General features: G+C 45.5%; 2 protein-coding genes across 3 annotated transcripts in view; one reads left to right on the top strand and one right to left on the bottom strand.

The window, feature by feature from the left end:
- Positions 1 to 6,659: 6,659 nt before the first annotated feature.
- LOC120365294 (uncharacterized) lies at positions 6,660 to 15,375 on the bottom strand. Its single transcript, XM_074378816.1, has 4 exons — positions 15,251 to 15,375; positions 11,193 to 11,676; positions 7,453 to 7,578; positions 6,660 to 6,751 (listed from the first exon to the last, which is right to left on the bottom strand). The coding sequence occupies exons 1-3, from the start codon at positions 15,373 to 15,375 to the stop codon at positions 7,465 to 7,467; spliced, it is 723 nt and encodes a 240-aa protein (XP_074234917.1). The 3' UTR covers positions 6,660 to 6,751; positions 7,453 to 7,464.
- Positions 11,278 to 15,386, top strand: part of LOC101048223 (rho guanine nucleotide exchange factor 5) — a 28,992-nt gene continuing 24,883 nt past the window's right edge. Inside the window, exon 1 of one of the 2 annotated variants that reach the window (XM_003929825.4) lies at positions 11,278 to 11,359. The gene's annotated coding sequence lies outside the window, so the exon portion shown is untranslated. The remainder of the gene's footprint in view (positions 11,360 to 15,386) is intronic. The other variant, XM_074378968.1, reaches the window with a different exon arrangement.

Below are 15,386 nucleotides of genomic sequence, written 5' to 3'. Positions count from 1 at the left end.
CAACATGGTGAAACCCCGTCTCTACTAAAAATACAAAAAACTAGCTGGGCTTGGTGGCGCGTGCCTGTAATCCCAGCTACTCAGGAGGCTGAGGCAGGAGAATTGCCTGAGCCCAGGAGGCGGAGGTTGCAGTGAGCCGAGATCGCGCCATTGCACTCCAGCCTGGGTAACAAGAGCGAAACTCCGTCTCAAAAAAAAAAAAAAAAAAAAAGAAAAGAAAAGAAAAAGAAAAGGAAAAAGAAGGGAAAGAATTGATACAACTTGCTGCACCTTTAAGTGATCTTTTGAGATGCAAATCTGGCCCTGTCACTCTCCCTTAGATCCTTCAATGGATTACCTTACCCTCAAAATAAAGATTAAATTCCTTAATATGGTCTACTAAGCCCCCATGATCCCTGGTCTCTGCTCACATCTTCAGTTTCATCTTGTGCTATGGTATTTCCACCTCTGTCCTCTAGATCCGAAACACTCTAGTTTTGCTTCAATGACCCTCCTGCTGCCAAATTACAGATTTCTCAAACCCTCCATAAGAGGTCATTCTCAGGTTATACAGATATACTTTCAGAAATCAAAAATAATCCCAACCATCTGAAAGGACCCCTACTCTACCCCAACCACCTGAAAGGACCCCTCCTCTAGGCCAAGGGCATTCCAAAGTTAAGTTGAAAAACTGTTTCAGGCAATGACGAAAGGGGGTCAGACATGCCTCATTACACCCTCCTCTTTTTTTGGAATTCAGGAAAAGCCAGCCAGTATTAACATCAATACAGACCTAAGGTCTGATACAAAACATTTACCATCTATTCTCTCTGAAACCTGCTACTTGGAAGCTTCATCTACATGATAAAACCTTGGTCTCCAAGACCCCTTAACATATCCCAGACATTCCTTTCTATTTATAATAATTCTTTCCACCAATTGCCAATCAGAAAATTTATAAATGTACCTATAATCTGCAAGCCCTCCTACCACCAGCCTCAAATTGTCCCACTTTTCCAGATTGAACCAATGTAAATTTACATGCATTGATTGATATATTATGTCTCTCCAAAATGTATAAAAGCAAGGTGTACCATGACGACCTTGGGCACATGTCACTGGGACATCCTGAGACCATGTCTTGGGTGCCTCCTTAAGTTTGGCAAAATAAACTTTCTAAACTTTCTTTGAGACTTGTCTCAGATACTTTTGAGTTCACACTTTTTAGCATACATCAAAATTATAGTAATGTAATATTAAGTAATCATTTGTTTAATGTTTATGCTGGCATAATCTGGGTCCTTGATCTCACTATACACCAGCCCCTCATTCAACACTTTGCACAATATTGTCCCTTATCTGAAATGCCTGGAACCACAAGTGTTTGAGATATGGGATTTTTTTTGGATTTGAGAATATTGGCAGGTAATTAACCAGCTGAGTGTCCCAAATCCAAAAATCCTAAATGTCAAATGTTCCAATGAACAGTTCCTCTGAGTATCGTATTTCACAATTTGGAGCACTTTGGATTTTGGATTTTTGGATCATGTCTGCTAAACCTATACATATGTTGAATTACTGCATAAATTAAGGAATGGAGTAGGAGTGCTTTGGTTGGGGTGGGAACAGGTGATTCTGTTTCAGACAGCTACCTGTGACAGTAGCATCTAAATAAGAGTTGGGGTCCAATTAAAGAACCACTGCCCTGTTCTTTCAGCGTGCTACACAATGGGATCCTCAGTGTATCCACTAGGGGAAGGAGATAAAAATATTAGAACTGTCAATGACGTTTATTTTTAACCTCATTTTTAAAAAACATCTGTTTGCACATCAAACAGCAGAAATACACATATATAATTCATAAATAAATAAATAAATCCATATATCGGAGAATGACTGCTCAAAAATCTTTTATTGACAGGGGTAGGATAAAAGATGTTTAAAAATCACTGCTGTGAGTCAGAGAGTTTCCACCATTATTATGCATCCAAATCAGCAAAGACCTCTAGTTCTGCTTGACCCCAAACCCAAAGAATTAAAATTCCATGCATTTAGGGCAATAGCAGATTCAAAATGCTGATCAGATGATTATGATGAAAGCCTTTGCTAAAGAACCACGGCAATAAACAACAGTCAGGCCCAGTGGCTCATGTCCCTATAACCCCAGCACCTAGGGAAGCCAAGGGAGGAGGATCACTTGAGTCCAGGAGTTCAAAATCAATCTGGGAAAAACAGAGAGTAGTGAGACCCCAATCTCTACAGAAAATTTTAAAACTAGTTGGGAATGGTGTCTCAGCTACCCAGGAGGCTGAGGTGAGAGAATCGCTTGAGCCCAGGAGTTCAAGGTTGCAGTGAGCTATGATCAAACCACTGCACTCCAGCCTAAGTGAAACAGCAAGACCCTGTCTCTAAGATAGATAGATAAATAGACAGATACCTAGAGAGACAGATAGAGTTTTTTAAAGGAAATTTTGCTGATTTGCCAGGTTTAGGAGCCACTGTATCAGAGGCATTCAAACCAGAGTGGCTCCTTCACAAATAGGGACTTGGTAAAATAAAGCTGAGACCTACTGGGCTACATTCCTAGGAGGTTAGATGGCCTCAGTCACAGAATAAGATAGGAGGTCGGCACAAGATACAGGTCATAAGATATCACAAGATATCTTGCTGATAAAACAGAACACAGTAAAAACACCGACCCAAATCCGCTAAAGCCAAAACCCGCTAAATCCAAAATAGTGATGGAAGTGACCTCTCTGGTCATCCTTACTGCTCATTATATGCTACGTATAATACATTAGCATGCTAAGAGACACTCCCACCAGTGCCATGACAGCTTACAAATGCCAGGCCGTGTCTGGAAGTTACCCTATATGGTCTAAAGTAGAGATAAACTCTCAGTTCTGGGAACTGCCTGCCCCTTTCTTGGAACACACATGAATAATCCACCCTTTGTTTAGCATATAATGAAGAAATAACTATAAGTATACTCAGTCGAACAGCCCATCCTGCTGCTCTGTCTGTGGAGTAGCCATTCTTTTATTCCTTTGCTTTCTTAATAAACTTACTTTCACTTTACAGGCTCACCCCGAATTCTTTCTTGTGCAAGATCCATTAACACTCTCTTGGGGTCGGGATCAGGACCTCTTTCCAGTAACAGTTACAGTAGAGCCAGAACTCCACTGAATGAACTTTACTGGTTATAGTGTCTTTAAGAACAGGAATTGGCTGAGCGCAGTGGCTCACATCTGTAATCCTGCCAGCACTTTGGGAGGCTGAGGCAGGTGGATCTCTTGAGCCCAGGAGTTTGAGACCAACCTGTGCAACAAAGTGGGGACTACTGTCTCTATAAAACAATTCAAAAATGAGCCAGGCATGATGGCATGCACCTGTAGTCCCAGCTACTCAGGAGGCTGCGGTGGGAGGATCATTTGAGCCTGGGAGGTAGAGACTGCAGTAAGCCATGATCACACCACTGCACTCCAGTATGGGCAACAAAGCAAGACCCTGTCTCAAAAAAAAAAAAAAGAACTGGTATTATCCCTATCCCCATCCCTATCTTCCAAAAATTTTGGACAGGGAAATTTCCAAAACATCCCAAATCCAAACATTTCAAAAGCCTAAAAGCAAGACAACCTGAATAACGGCAGGGGGTTGCACATTGTAGGGCAGGCAGGCAAGGACCCACTGTCTCATGACTGCAGCACCTTGCCATAGCTATAACCAGCCTCCAGCAAGACCTGGGTATTCTCAGACATTATTTACTAGACATTTTGGAGATGTTCAATTGAATGATATTTGAAAGCATACATATTTTTCTCTTACATATGCACCCAAGTTAAAAATGTCTTTGCATAGGAGATTCGAGAAATATGAGCCTCTAGTCCAGAGACTTAGGAAGAGTGTGGGTGTAACTACAGACCTATTAACATCACACAGAGGCATCATCACTTTGGCACTGGTTTACAAACTCACCAGCAAGATAATCTATTCCTCCTCCAAACTCCATGGCACCTCTAGCATAAAATGCACTGCACTTCTTCATTGTTGTTCATCTGTTTCCTCCATTAGGCTGGGAGCTCCTTGACATCAGGATAGGAAGCCTGTTCATCTCTTAGAACCCAGAAGAACTGGTAAAGGGCTGTTCTTTTTGTTTTTGTTTTTGAGACAGAGTCTTGCTCTGTTGCCCAGGCTGGAGTGCAGTGACGCAATCTCAGCTCACAGCAATCTCCACCTCCTGGGTTCAAGTGATTCTCCTGCCTCAGCCTCCCAAGTAGCCGGGATTACAGGTGCAAGCCATTGTGCCAGGCTAATTTTTGTATTTCTTTTAGCAAAGACGGGGTTTTGCCATGTTGGCCAGGCTAGTCTTGAACTCCTGACTTGAGGTGATCCACCCACCTTGGCCTCCCAAAGTGCTGGGATTACAGGCATGAGCCACTGTGCCTGGCTAATTTTTGTTTGTTTGTTTTTAGTAGAGACAGGATTTCACCATGTTGGCCAGGCTGACCTCAGGTGATCCGCCCACCTCAGCCTCCCAAAGTGCTGGGATTACAGGTGTGAGCCACCGTGCCCAATCAGGGCTATTCTTTTTTTTTTTTAAGGTAATGGCACTCTTTCCCTCTCTCCTTCCCCATGTTTGGTGGCCATACCACCAAACATCTCCCACGGACACAAACCATGAAGGATATCAAGTATTTTAAGCTTTGCTAATCAACTGTTTAAAATAATAGTCCATTTTAGAACTCAAACAAATATTTACTATACCATTTATTGATCCCAAGTTGGGCTTTCATCCTCTTAAAGAAGTTCAATGAACTACAAGAATATACGGGTTAAAAAAAAAAATTAACCCAAAGACTCCTAGTGACCTTTGTTCGAGCTAACACAGCATCTCTTAATCCAGCTCTAAAGGATGTGAAGAGCTCCAGGCCTGAGGCACAGTGCTGTGCGGCAATTTACTTCTTCATTGCACCAGGCCCATCGCTCATTGCCCACAGCATCCAGGGGTAAACTCTGAACAAAAGATTGCTTACACTTTCATAACTTCAAAAATTACATCACACATGCATGTCCACTGTTAACATACAATAACTAATCACACGTACTGTCTACAGAAGTTGTTGAAAACTCGCTCTGCTTTCTCCCTGTTGGCCTTAACAATCCCTGTTTCTAATTTCCTTCCATCCTCAGGTCATAAAACTTTATACCCAGTGGCCTGGCACAAAAGTTTCTTTTCTTGTTTCCCTAATATCCTTAAAGCAGGCATTGCAGCCCACTGCACTTCTTGCTTTTGTATAACCTGGAACCCCGTGAGTCCTAAGCTTTATTGTGCATAAGAATGACCCACAAAGCAAACTGGGGACTCCAATGCAAGTGTACCACAAACTAGACTTTGATCTATGGTGTGACAGATGTTGCAGCCAGATTGCCCTCGCATATACAAACTATACTTTGAGACCCTCTACACACTTAGTTGTTATATACATTATTCATAATTCACAAGTGAACACAACTGTGAATTATTAAAAATTCACCATTCATTCATTCCTTCATGTCAGGGTGGTGTCTTTCACTTCTTAAACTCCCATCCTTTTCCTACACCCATGACTTAACATCTTTGAGAATGAGTGAATTTCTAAATGTTTGAGTTAATAGAAACATTCTTTTTCCAAGTAAAACACACCATTTCCTCAGTAACCCTTCCCAGAACTACCCACCTTACCACACTTACCACTCTTACCACTACTGATTAAAAAAAAAAAAAAATAGGTAGTCCCAACTAAACCAGGCAAGCTGAAGCCCTTGGCTCCTGGACACAAATGATGACAGCTGTGGCTAAACTCCTAGGCAAGGCTCTTTAATGGGTCTATTTAGCCAGTAGGCCTCTAAATCTTGAAAGCAAAGCAGCAACATTGAAAAAGAAAGGGCCAGGCTGTGAAATGCAAATTCAAAGCAAGCAGTGGAGTATAAATAGTTAAGCTTCTTTCTCTGAATAAAATACAGAGCGAGAGAGGCAGCCTCCGCAAAAGCAAGAGCGGAACTGGAGGTTCTCTCAGGAACAGAGTAAGCACTCAGAGAGCACATCATTTTATGCACCTCCAACAGCCAATTTGTAAAATCTGACTTACTTGTTTTACCTTCAAAAAAACAGAATCAGCACAAAACGAAAATCCATTCCCGGTCTCATTTTCCCATTGCCCCTGCATTGTTCAAGGTATCATCTTTTCTTACCCACATGACTACCATATCCATCTAATTGCTACAACACCAATCCCATTGCCTCCCTCACCTCTCCACTTCACTACCCAAGCCAGTTCATTCTCTACATTGCCCCCAGTGCTTTTTCTTTTTAATCCAACCTTATAATCTGATCTCATCATGCCCTTGCTTGAAATCCTTCCAAGGAGGCCCATCCCCAGAAAAATAACGCCCAAACTCAGTAGCATGAATGGCCTACGAGGCCTTTCATGATTTGGCTGCCCTACTACCTTTCCAACTTCATTCTCTGCCATTTCTTCACCACATCTCATGTTAAACCCACACCATTTGCACATCCCTGAACAGAGGGCACTCAGGCTTGTATTTCTGCATATTTCACTTCTGCTGGTGGTATGCTTTTCCTATATCTTCCTTTATACCAGGTAACAGTATTTTTAAAGACAAGTCAACTCAAATCTCACCTTAGCTGGGTGCGCTGGCTCACGCCTGTAATCCCAACACTCTGGGAGGCCAAGGTGAGGGAATTGCTTGAGTCAAGGAGTTCAAGACCAGCCTGGGAAAACGACAAAACTCTGTCTTTATAAAATATACCCAAAAATTAGCCAGGTGTGCATGGTAGTGCATGTCTGTAGCCCCAGCTACCCAGAAGGCTGAGGTGGGAGGATCACTTGAGCCCAGGAGCTTGAGGCTGTTGTGAGACGTGATCACACCACTGCACTCCAGTCTAGGTGACACAGTGAGACCTTGTCTCAAAAAGAAAAAAATAAAACCACCTTATCCATTCATGCTTCTCTGATTCCCCAAGCAGTAGCACCTACTCTCTCCTGTACTTTGTGTCCATCTCAACACAACACTCATCAGGCTCTGCTATCATTATTTGCTACTTGCTTCTCTCCTCAATCAGACTGAGAGCTTCTTGGAAGCAGAGATCTTGTCTTTGTATATCTGGTTTCTAAGAATGCATACTGAGTAAATGAATAAGAAAAAAATGAATGAAGCAATTAGTATGTATGCCTTGAATGGCACTAAATTTAGGCTCATGACAATCAATGTGCAAAGGTTGAGAAAATAAAGAAGAGAAAATCAAGTATAGAAAACTGTGCTCATCAGAATAGAAGAGGACAGGCTGGGCGTGGTGGCTCACACCTGTAATCCCAATCACCTGAGGTCAATAGTTTGAGATGAGCCAGGCCAACACAGTGAAACCCCATCTCTACTAAAAATACAAAATTAGCCAGGCGTGGTGGCACATACCTGTAATCCCAGCTACTGGGGAGGCTGACGCAGGAAAATCATTTGAACCCGGGAGGTGAAGGTTGTAGTGAGTCGAGACCATGCCACTGCACTCCAGCTTGGGCTGGACAGAGTGAGACTCCATCTCTAAAAAAAAAAGACAAAAAACAAACAAAGTAAAAAAAAAAAACAGAATAGAAGAGGATAGCTAAGAACTACAGTGGCCAAGCCAGTCTGACTTCAACAGAGACTAATGGAGAGACCACGATGAGCCCCATTAAGAGAAGAACTGAGTTCAAAAGGTTCAATGCTGGGTCACAAGATCAGGAAAAGGCAGAGACAGAAACACCTTAGGAGTGTTCCAAGAACTAGCGCTGGACCAGCTGCGAGTCGGAGAGAGTTCACCACATGGGAACAATGCAGCCAGTAATGTGGGTTGGTGGCACCATGACAGCATCTAGTCAGGACAATGACAGCCCCAGGGATAACGCTGATGAGTTCCTGCTTCAAAAAAGGTCACCATAACTCCCTTAGTCCTGATACCAAGAACTACACAGGATTGTTCCCTGCCTCTCCCCAGACTTATAACTTGATCTTAAAGGCATTATAGGCAATTAAAGTCATCCCAACTTCCATCGGGTACTTAACACTAAGGTGATTTCTACATATTATATTATCGAATCACCACACCAATCCAGTGACGTATTATTAAATATTATTAACCCCATTTAAGACATTAGGGAAATGAAGCGTACGAAGATTCAGAGAAAGCACAGGAAGGTTAATATGCCCAAGATTTCACATTAAGTAAACAGAAGTCAGGATTCAAATCTACCCCTATCTGAATCTAAATTTCATTCTCTTTCTAGTGCATCATTCTCTCTCCTCTCTAGGCCTTTATAGAGGAAATACAGGTCCAAATGAAGTATCAAAATCTCTGGATGGGATGACAGGCATGATTAAGAAACCCAGTCACCAAGACCAAGCACTAAGACATGGATTAGAAAAAAAATAAAATGCCGAGAGCCATAGCCTGAAAAGTAAAGGGAAGAAAATCTGGGAGAGCTAGAGTGGCCTCCACACGCAAACATACCCTGCAGACGGGAACAGGCTTGATGGGAAGAGCAAACTCCCAAACTGATTGGTTGTAACTCTCCTACTAGTTGAAAAATCAGGAGAAGCCTTTTATGCTTAACTCTCTACACAAGCACGTAAGACTTAAGGGTGGTGACTTCAAGAACCAAAATGCTGACAGGTGAGAGCTGGCAGAACAAGAGGAGGTTGAGTTGATGAGACCTGAGGTTCAAAGAAAAGAGAGAGCAAGAAAGAGAGAGGAGAGAGAGCTGTAACCTAGGAGAACCAACTGAAGCTGGGGGGAAGCAGAAAGAAAAGCCGGGCTGGTTCAGGAGGCGGCTCCGGCACCTCTGACCCCACTGCCCACCCCCAGGAGGTAGCATGAAATATGCCAGAGGTCAACAACTTTTTTTTTCAGACTGAGTCTCACTCTGTCACCCAAGCTGGAGTGTAGTGGTGCAATCTCAGTTCACTGCAACCTCTGCCTCCTGCATTCAAGCAATTCTCCTGCCTCAGCCTCCCAAGTAGCTGGGAATATAGGTGCCTACCACCACAGGCGGCTAATTTTTTGTATTTTCAGTAGAGACAAGGTTTCAGCATGTCGGCCAGGCTGGCCTCAAATTTCTGACCTCAGGTGATCTGCTAGCCACTGCCTCCCAAAGTGCTCGGATTACAGGAGTGAGCCACCACACCTGGCCCGGAGGTCAACAGCTTCTGCCCTAGATCAGAAGTGTACTGACTTTGCTCACACATTATAAATCAAAGGCCCTCTCAAACCTGGGAATGAATTTTGTATTCCAGCCTAGAAGTGAAGCCAGTCCCAGTTTAAACTTTTTGCCTTTCTGTACTCCCAGTTCTTATTCCTTTGCTGGGCCTATGACATATGCTAGGCCTGCCCTTCTACACCTGAAGCCTCATCCTGATTTCTCCTATTGTTTCTCATACACTCCATGCAGCTTAGAGTAGGCTGAAAGCTGCTCAGCTGTCTAAGACTTAATCCCTCAGAGTAACACAGCAGAGTAGCACAATCTTTGAACATACAGCTGTTCAGGACCTTATTAGAGAAGAGACTATACTTCCTTAATTACATTCTGTTCTACAGCCACCTTCAAAATAACTAGTGACCACATTCAACCAGGATCACTGGCAACAGCCAATGGGCACAGTGATCTAGAAATGGTCTAACCAAGTTGTTTGGGCTGTAGACCATGGCATTCCTTAGAGCAAAATAGCCAAGGAGTCCATTAATATTTTACTTAACTTATGTCACCATGGAAACCCCTGGAGTAAAGAATGCCTTTGGGGAGTGGTTTGACTCAACCAAAAACATCAAAAATCTCTGTCCCCTAGGTAAAGGATTCCTACTCTGTGTGCGTCTGTGTGCTCGAGAGACTTTGGGCATTCTTTGAAGTATTGGAGGGGCACAGAGATAAACCCATTCAGCCTTGGCCTCCAAGACTAACAGAACTCAAGGTATCCCTGAAAAATCAGAAAAAAATACAGGCAAAAGGAAACACATAAACATGGGCTCAGAGATTTAAATACACACACACACACACACACACACACACACACACACACACCGGCCCTAGAAAGCACACAGAAGGAACATACACCCTGAGATATACAGTCACCATTCTAAAATAAACTCAGGAATACAGAAGGACACCGGCATGTCCTTTCAGAGATTCACAATTCTAGGCCCTAAGTAGGAGAATGAAGAAAGAAGAAGGAAACAAGAGAAAGGAGAGAGAGAGAGAGAGAGAGAGAGAGAGAGAGAAGAGGAAGAGGAAGGAAAAGGAGGAGGAGGAGGAGGAGGGGGAGGGGAGGAGAATAGAAGAGGAGGAGGAGGAGGATGGAGGAAGAGGAGGAGAAGGAGACATTACAGAGGAGCAATTAACACTGAGGCCTTGGCCAAGCGGTGGTGGCTCACGCCTGTAATTCCAGCACTCTGGGAGGCCAAGGTGGGCGGATCACCTGAGGTCAGGAGTTTCCAGACCAGCCCGGAGAACATAGCAAAATCTCATCTCTACTACAAATATAAAAATTAGCCAGGCATGGTGGCATGTGCCTGTAATCCCAGCTATTTGAGAGGATGAGGCAGGAGAACCGCTTGAACCCAGAGGCGGAGGTTGCAGTGAGCGGGGGTCGCGCCACTGCACTCCAGCCTGGGCGACAGAGCGAGACTCCACTCAAAAAAAAACAAAACAAAAAAAAAAAAAAAAAAACGAAGAAACACACAAAAACCACTGAGGCCCGAAGATAAAGACACACGTACACCCACAGATGTCAGACTTCCAGAGGCACGGCCCAGGCAAAAGGCGCACACACACAGAGGGCTGCGGGCGGACAGGCCGGTCCAGAGTCAGGCTCAGGTGAAGAAGACCCGAAGAAACCATCACCAGGGAGATTTCGGAGGCGTCGGAGGATACCGCGGGGCCCGGCAGCTGCCCCGGCCTCCGTGCGCGCCCCTGCCCGGGTCACCCCGCCCGCGCCCGACCTGCGCCCGCGCACCGCGCCCTCGGGGCTCCCGGGACGGCCCGCGGCCTGGCCCGTGCGCCCGGGCTCTCCTCCCCGCCGGCCGGGCACTTCCCAGCTCTGACGCGGGAGCTTCTTTCACACCAATGGGGCTCGCGCGCGGAGGTGCCCTGCCCCTCCTCCGGGAAGGTGTGTCCCTGTTTCCTCACCTGAAACTTCCTAGGAGAACCCGATCCCTCCCTCACGTCGGGCGGCCAGGGGCGGGCCGCGGGTGGGGCGGCCGGGCCTGCGCTGGGGACGGCACCGGGGACTGCGGCCGGCGCCGGGACCTGGAGGGGACGCTGGGGCCGAGGCAGCAGCATGTGACACCGACCAGGTGGGTGCCCTTCTCCCGTCTCGGCCCGGGGCCCCTGGCGGCCGAGGAGCGCGGCGGAGGTGGGGCAGGCCCGGAAGGAAGAGGAAGCCAGGCCTTCCCCTGGGATCGGCCCCCGCGGGGTCCGGGGCGCAGGCTCCGGAAATGGGGGGGCTGGGCCTGTAGGCCGGGCTCGGGTGTGCGTCTGAAGACCCTGGTCGGGAAGAGGAGGGGAGCTGGAGGAAACGCCGTTGCCTAAAAGTTTGCTTCCGGTCGGGTCCCGCCTAGGAGACAGGCACCCTGCCCCCAGACGTTCCCCGGGCCGGTAATCAGGGCTCTGGCTTCAAAGTCGGCGCCCTGGGGAAAGCTAAGCCGCGTCCGAAGGAATCACTGAGATTCCCCTTCCAGGCTGTTCCTTACCTGGAGAGGTTTTATCCGCTCCTTTTCCCTAACCAGGCCAGGCCCTTTCCTTATTTACCTCCAGAGGTATCTGCATACTGAGTGAGTCTGTGTGTGGCTTCTCTCCTTATTAATCAAACCTCTGTAACCTGGAACGGTGACTCCTGCCCTGCCCCTCACCCCAGTTCCCTAGAGATGGGGAGCCTCCCAAAGCTTCATGTGAATCACAACATTGCATTCGTAACTTAGCAAGGTGGAAAGAAGTTGGGGGCAGGGGTAGGAGCCGGAGGGCTAGAATGGGGGCTTAGAGCTCTAGAACCCCTGGCATCCTTAGTTGCCTTCCAGCAAGAGTGCCGAGGAGAGTCAGTGGTGATGCCACTTCATGTCCAGATCTCAATCCCCTTCTTCCCTTCCTGGATCTTGCGTTCCGAAGACTGATTTGCCCTCCTGTCTACCTACAAGTGAACTCTGGCCAGGACTGTTGTCGGATTGAGAGGGAAGGGTGTGTCAAGCAGACGAGAGGGTGGTTTTCCTTTAGAACTTCCTTCCTCGCTTGCTCCCCCACTGCACACCACTGTCTCGCCTGCATCCTGGGCCTACTCCACAGATCCCAGCTCCCAGCTAAAAAGCTCCTGATGTGGCCTGTGTCTCAGATGTCCTGTTTTATCCGCACTTGGAGCATGAAGAAGCTCCTGGCATAGGCCCTAGCAAAATGGGTGTCATTTGTTAACCAATCTGTGGGCCTAAAACTGAAGCCGTGGCTAGTGAAGGAGTCCTGGGGAGCTGGGAAGATGGGATTGGGGGTGTCAGTTCCACGTGAGACTGTTGTGCAAGAGGAATATATGTCGTGGTCCTAGTGGGGAGGAGCGAGACATCATGAGGAATGCAAAGGAATCTCTCTCATCAACAGAATATAGTAATTCTCAATAGAGTTAGGAGCCTTCATATATCAGGGGTCCCGAGAGTATATCCCTGCCCTTAACACAGTCTGTCTGAGGTTCCCTGGCCACATTACGTGTGTGTCTGTGGGATAGACAGGAATACGTCATTTGTGGTGTCTGGAGAGATCAGTCGCTATGTGGTATGGACAGGAATGGTGTCACTCCTAGGGTCTTGGGCTCACCAGGAGCAGCATTACTCAAGTGTCAGTGGTGTGGACTCAAACAGATAACCAACAGCTGTGGTGTAGACAGGGGCCGGGTCACTCACAGTGTCTGTGGGGTAAGCAGGAGCTGATCGCTTACAGTGCCTGCAAGGTAGACTGGAACAAAGTCACCCTCGAGGTGTGTGTTAATACACAAACACATCACTCACACTAATATGATCTGTGTGGACACCACCAGGACCACAGATGAGTTTATGGAGTGTTAAGTCAGCATTGACACTAATAATGTTCTTATATAAACTATCTTTTCTATAAGGCAGTTGGTGTGACATTTTCAGACCTTAGGAATAGATAAGAAATGTTTATTACATTTTTCACTGGCATGGTGGGACTTTCCTACAGTGGATAGAACACATGTTTTAGTCAGTGGTCAAGAAGGCTACCCCTATTTTGATATCTTAGTAGTATTGAGGGCAGTAATGTCAAATAGTGAATGGAGTTATATATTTATGTGGTGATCTTATTTTAACCTCAATATTATTTTAGTGATTTGTAAGTCAGCATATTTGAACTCAACCTTGCCAGAAAATCCAGGAAGCATGGTCCTCAAAAATATACATGGCACTCAGCCTCAGTTCAAAAAATTAGCTGTTTGTTTGGGGAGGGGTTATATTTTTGAAGTACAGTTTTGTGTCTCGTGACAAGAAATAGACAAGAACTAAGGTGTTGGCGGGTGGGCTCTAGGTAAGATAGTGAGCTCTGTCACACGTGGTGTTAAAGGGATGACTAGAAGCTTTTCCTCTCAAGAAGTCACATGTGGATGAAGTTATATGGATGTGAAATGTCTGTGGTCTGAAGAAAGGCCATATCCCCATGATGCCATGCCCTGGCTTTGCCTATACACAGATAAACAGTGATTATACACCCTTGGTGGAGAAGGGGATGAGGGTGTTTGCACTCTAACGTAATGAGCATAGCAAAAAAAAAAAAAAAAAAAAAAAAAAAAAACTCTCTCCTGATGTCTTTACGTGAGTAAGACCATGATTTACAGATTTCCTTTCGCTTTGTCACATTTTAGCTTTGTCATGCCTGATTGCAACAGGATCACTGAGATAGGATCAAGTATAGGGAATGTGGAGTATTTCTCCCTTTGCGGTAACCAGTGGCTGAGCAGGTGACCACTGGCATTTCCAAATGAAAGAAAACTGTTAGAAATGGTGTCAATGGGTTTGCAGAGGCAGGCATGCATTGTGCCACTAGATTGAAACAGAAAATGTCCAGGTAGCATGTGGTATTTATAGATAATACCGTAGATGGGGCAGAAACACACTTCTATTGGGAGGCTACTTGTTTTGAGAATGTGATGGTGTGTATGGACGAGGGGAGCTGAAAATACAGATGTGGGTGAGGAGAGAGTACAGGTTTAGTCTCATGGTCTCCTTAGGCAGGAAGGAGCCAAGTTTTAGAAGGTATCTTACAGTGAGCAAGTATATTATTCAATGTGTGGTTGAGAGAATAGGGCCACATCACAAAATCACCCGTAAGGATTATAGTGTTTTGTACGAAAGGGCTAGACATAGGGAACAAGTCACATATGGTGTCAGTTAACTGGAAAAGGATGTAAAAGACCTTCTGCATGTGTACAAGTATGACAGACATACCTCTGTGCCCCGTAGAGATGGTATCTATGTTTCTGGAGCGGTTGGAATCTTGTCACATACTACTTTTGCAGTGTAGTTGGGAACCTGCCTGTTTGGTTATGTGAGGCTCTATTGCAAGAGATTGTAAGGAGGGCTCAGAGTGTGTGTATGTGTGTTTGTGTGTGTGCGCACGCACAGGTGGCTCAGCAGGACAGTATTCTGAGCAGCTGAACTTTCAGTTGAAGCCTGGACCAGACAAGAAAGGTGCAGGGTCAGGTGCAGCATTGAGTCCATAGAATTCTGGGATCTTCTCTGGACTGGTGGTGGCCTTCCAGCTTTCTTTCAGTGGGACATCTAAGTGTTCACAATAGACCTAAGTCAAGAGACTTTCTTCAGATTTGCCTATACCATTCGCTTAGGAGAGCTGAACAAGGGTCTAGGGTCTTCGACCTTTAGTTTCTTCATCTGTAAAAGTTTCTGTGTGTCTCTGATGCTCCTGCCAGCTTTATGAATTCTATGTTTCTCTCTTACACTTATTCTCTCTCTTTCAGATCAACAGTACTTACAATAGCCACCATTTCTATGATCCTTAAGAATGACAGTGTACATTTTTATGTCATCTTGTTTACTCTTTACTAGAACTGTGACGTAATCCTTTTATCTTCTTTTTATGGATAAGAAAATGGGTGTTCAAATAAATTAAATGGTCTCTGCAGTTGTCTTAAAACCAGCAAAGATATCAAAGGGGCACAAGTAAACACTGAGCCACACTTTTTTAACTCTGCGTTCTTGCCGGCACTCATTTTTGCAGTGCGTCTTTGTTGAGAGCCAACTAAGTTCCAAGCAGAGGGGATTGAGCAGTTAATATGGCAGTGTTTGTGCCCTGTGGTGCTCATGCTGTAGCCTG

This window comes from Saimiri boliviensis, chromosome 10 (assembly GCF_048565385.1).
Source record: "Saimiri boliviensis isolate mSaiBol1 chromosome 10, mSaiBol1.pri, whole genome shotgun sequence".
Lineage (NCBI taxonomy): Eukaryota > Metazoa > Chordata > Mammalia > Primates > Cebidae > Saimiri > Saimiri boliviensis.
Note: the sequence above shows the minus strand (reverse complement) of the source record. Positions and strands in the feature narration are given on the sequence as shown.